The 3637-nt window shown below is 39.4% G+C and overlaps 1 protein-coding gene across 1 annotated transcript; it reads right to left on the reverse strand.

Moving 5' to 3' along the window:
* Positions 1-355: 355 nt before the first annotated feature.
* On the reverse strand, positions 356-3213 carry gem (GTP binding protein overexpressed in skeletal muscle). The gene is made up of 4 exons (XM_081388338.1): positions 2625-3213; positions 1681-1757; positions 1379-1583; positions 356-1235 (listed from the first exon to the last, which is right to left on the reverse strand). The coding sequence occupies exons 1-4, from the start codon at positions 2938-2940 to the stop codon at positions 958-960; spliced, it is 876 nt and encodes a 291-aa protein (XP_081244464.1). The 5' UTR covers positions 2941-3213; the 3' UTR covers positions 356-957.
* Positions 3214-3637: the final 424 nt, after the last annotated feature.

Here is a 3637-nt window from a genome sequence, read left to right on the forward strand (position 1 = left end):
AACGATGACCTAAAAACGTAAAAGTTTTTTGTTCAGTTTTCACGAACAGACGGCAATGTTGTCAAAACGATCCCCATTCACAAAGGATCCACGAAAATGTCTAAATTCGCTGTATTATGCATGTCAGGCCAGTAGTCGGTGATGTCACTCTGATGTCAATACGCGCCTGGACTGAACACATTATATGCATGACGTCACCCTTTTCACAAATGTGCATTTTCTTTTTTAAAGTTTACATGAAAACAGTATCGTTTTCTAAAAACCTGCACTTTGAAAGCCGTTTTCAAAAGTTTGCATTTTCAGGCCCCCGAAAAGCCAGTGTTGTCTAAATGAACGGCCAAAACACTTTTTTTTTCCCTTCAGTTTTTAGTTAAAAACCATGTTGCGTAAACAGCCTCTTAGCCAATTACAGCATCTGTATCATAATAATATCACACCACAGTAACAGCTGGTTTATGTTTTCATCAAGGTTAATGCATTTTCAGCTTTTCTGGATGTGTGCACTTTCAAAAAGACTAAAGTATTTCCGATTTATCATAAAAAAACAAAATATTTTATTTCTTTTGGATGCTAACGCTCAAACTGAGCAAAAGTTGGAAAATAATTGTTTTCACACACACACACACACACACACACAAGGTAAGACAAAGAGTTCTTACAATTCAAAAGCAAACATCAGGATCAAGAAGATCATTTAAAAAAGAAAAGGATTGGTTTTGACTAGTTGGGGTTCCCACAAAAACATATAGGCTACTTCATGGATTTTGAAAAGAATGACGGGTAACATTGAGCATTCTGTCCTTCACAGAGGGAGCGAGAAGGCTGTAATCATTGCTCTTCTAGTACAGTCTAATATAGACATACATGGCTTTCTTAAAATAACTTACAGTAAGTAAAACAAGCACCCAAGCTTCATACAATACAATTAAAACATTCAGAGCTATTCGAAGTCACACACTACAGACTCATCAGGTCATGACATGATTTAGACTTGAGTTTGAAGGCTGCTTGCTTGTTCTTCTTAGCAACCAATCTGTTAATGAAACGCTTTGCTTTCTTTGGGAGACTCTCCCGACGCTTTTGAAGAGAACAGCGCCTGGTGAGGGTCTCCAAGCTGTCTCTTCGTAGACGGAGCTGGCGGATGATGCCCTCAAACAGCGGCCAGACGTTGTGTTGCATTGCTGCTGACGTCTCAATGAACTTACAGTCGAAGACAGCAGCAGACGCACGACCCTCTGAAAAATAAGAGTAGAAAATGAAAATTCTTAGTGATGTAAGCTAAAACAAATGAGGGGATTCAGATTAAGAAGATTAAATAAGATGGTTTTAATGCTACTGAGGAGTAGAGCCACATTTAAGAGTTTTACTATATACTTACCACTAATGGACACTTCTCGGCAGCGGACCAGGTCACATTTATTTCCGACCAGGATGACCGGAGTGCGGTCAGCCTCACGTTCCCGCAGGAGCTGAATACGAAGTTCTGATGCGTGACGGAAGCTTGAACGATCTGTTATGGCATAAACTATAATGAAAGCATCTCCTGTCTGCAAACATCGCTGCTGCGTCCAGCTGCCCTCATCCTGACGGACACAAAAAGTAGAATGTCTCAGAACCTCTCATCACTTATAATAAAGTAGCCTATATTAATATAAATTGCTGACAAACTAAAAGTGTTACCTGTGAATCCCACATGTCGAGTAGGGTAACGGTGGCCTTCTCACCGTCTACTGTAATTGTCTGCTCAAATACTTCACCTATAACAACATTAAAAGGACAACGAGTTGAAACAAGCTAAGGTTATAAATACTGGCCATGGCAAAAATGTAGAGAATTATAATCTGACCTACTTTAAGAAAGTATGAATTATAGCTTATATTGACAATAAACACATCTTTATTTGACGTTGTCAGTGCAATCTAAGGTTAGTCTTGTTGTGACTTTGTAATTAATTATCCATCAGACTCTTACATCTGAAAATATTACCCTTTAATGTTTCTTAAATGTTTAATTGTACAATTATGTACGGAATATCCAAACTTTATAAATATAACCGCAATAGGCTTAAAAAGATAGTTCACCCAAAAATGAAAACTCTGTCATCATTTAGGCTTAAACCTGTATGAATTTCTGTCTTTTGCTGAACACAAATTAAGATATTTTGAAGAAAGTTTAAGGGCCCCATTAACTTCCATTTTTATTCTCCATTTGGAAGTCAATGTGGCCCATCAACTGTTTGGTTACTGACATTCAGTAGTGGAAAGGTTTAAGGTATAAACTATGGAATCTCCCGGTTCATATCAGAACTGCCCCAACTTTATCTATTTTTAAGTCTACTCTTAAGACTCATTTATTTTCTTTGGCGTTTAATATAGCCTCTCTTGACTTGTTTTATGATTTTACTTTCACGCATTCCACCTTTTTTACAGCTTGTCTTTTATTGTTTGTAAATCTTGCTTTCAGTTTTTTACTATTGGTTTTCTTTTGTAGGCTACTTTGGTCAACTTCGGTTGCTTTATTGTATTGTATCAGTGCCACTTTGTGATTGTTTTGCGATTGACTAGTTAATTCCACTGTGAACAGTTGGAGTATTAAAAGAAAAGTCAAGTTAATTGTCAACATACCTCCATACAACTCGCATTCGCTGCCCATGCTGTCTGAAGCCCCAGCGAATATACTGGCGAGCGCGGACTTGCCGACACCGTTGTCTCCAAGCAGGACAACAGTGAAGGGTCCAACCGAAACTGGAGTCACAGACTCGTTCGAGAGAGCGGAGTCTGAAGAGGCGGACGAGCAGGAACTGGACCGGGACATACCGATGTCGGGGTGCGTGAAAGCATCACTCAGCAGCTGCCCACCGTCCGTCCCGCAGATGCTCCACCGGTGCAGGTGATGCTGAACGCGAATGCTGTGGCGCCGCATATTCGCCAGCAGGGTCATGTGTGCAATTCGGCGATAAACACTCGGTTGGTTAAACGACGGTTGTCTCTTCGAGTGTGACTGAAGCAAAGAATTAACGGACTAAATCGGACGATGCAAAATTGTGCTCCGATAATAGATTCAGTCCCATCCAGCAGAAACCTGCTCTGCAAGAAGATGAAGATCTAATTGCTCTTGGCTCCGTTGTCTTCAATTAAGCGCACCTGAATGAGGATTGGTGTTTTTTGCCCTGGTAATCCTGTCCGTCTAGCTATATTTTGCGCAGTAATGTGCTTTGAGCTCTCAGTGCAGTTCATGGTTATATTAAGGTCTCAGAAGCAGTGAGGATTTCCTTGACGTCACTTCTCCCTCCCAGTGAGCTTCAGCGGGTCTTTCCTTTTACCGCCCGATGGGTGTAAAATGCAGTTTCATTACTAGAATCATGTCTCGCTTCGAAACGTGGAAAATTTAGGGAAATTTGTGTTTTGTCCAAAGCGTACACTTAAGATATTAACTACATTTACATAATTTGATAATATTGGCAACTGATTTACCGATTAAGTTATTTTGCGATATTCTGAGATTAATCACAATCACTCTATTCTATTAGCAGCCATGGTTTTAAAATAAATAAAAACAGATTTTAAGTGTTTTATGTCCTATCTTTAATACATTATTGATTTCCACTTTCCATTATTATAACATACCCTTAATACAT

This window comes from Scardinius erythrophthalmus (assembly GCF_964197995.2).
Source record: "Scardinius erythrophthalmus genome assembly, chromosome: 16".
Classification (NCBI taxonomy): domain Eukaryota; kingdom Metazoa; phylum Chordata; class Actinopteri; order Cypriniformes; family Leuciscidae; genus Scardinius; species Scardinius erythrophthalmus.

Bases quoted from the DNA above. Each gene is read 5' to 3' on its own strand.
- gem (XM_081388338.1), bottom strand. From the start codon at position 2,940: ATGACCCTGCTGGCGAATATGCGGCGCCACAGCATTCGCGTTCAGCAT. The intron at 1,758-2,624 runs GTATGTTGACAA...ATGTTGTTATAG, and splicing joins CGAATGCGAGTTGTATGGAG to GTGAAGTATTTGAGCAGACA. The intron at 1,584-1,680 runs GTAACACTTTTA...TGTGTCCGTCAG, and splicing joins TCGACATGTGGGATTCACAG to GATGAGGGCAGCTGGACGCA.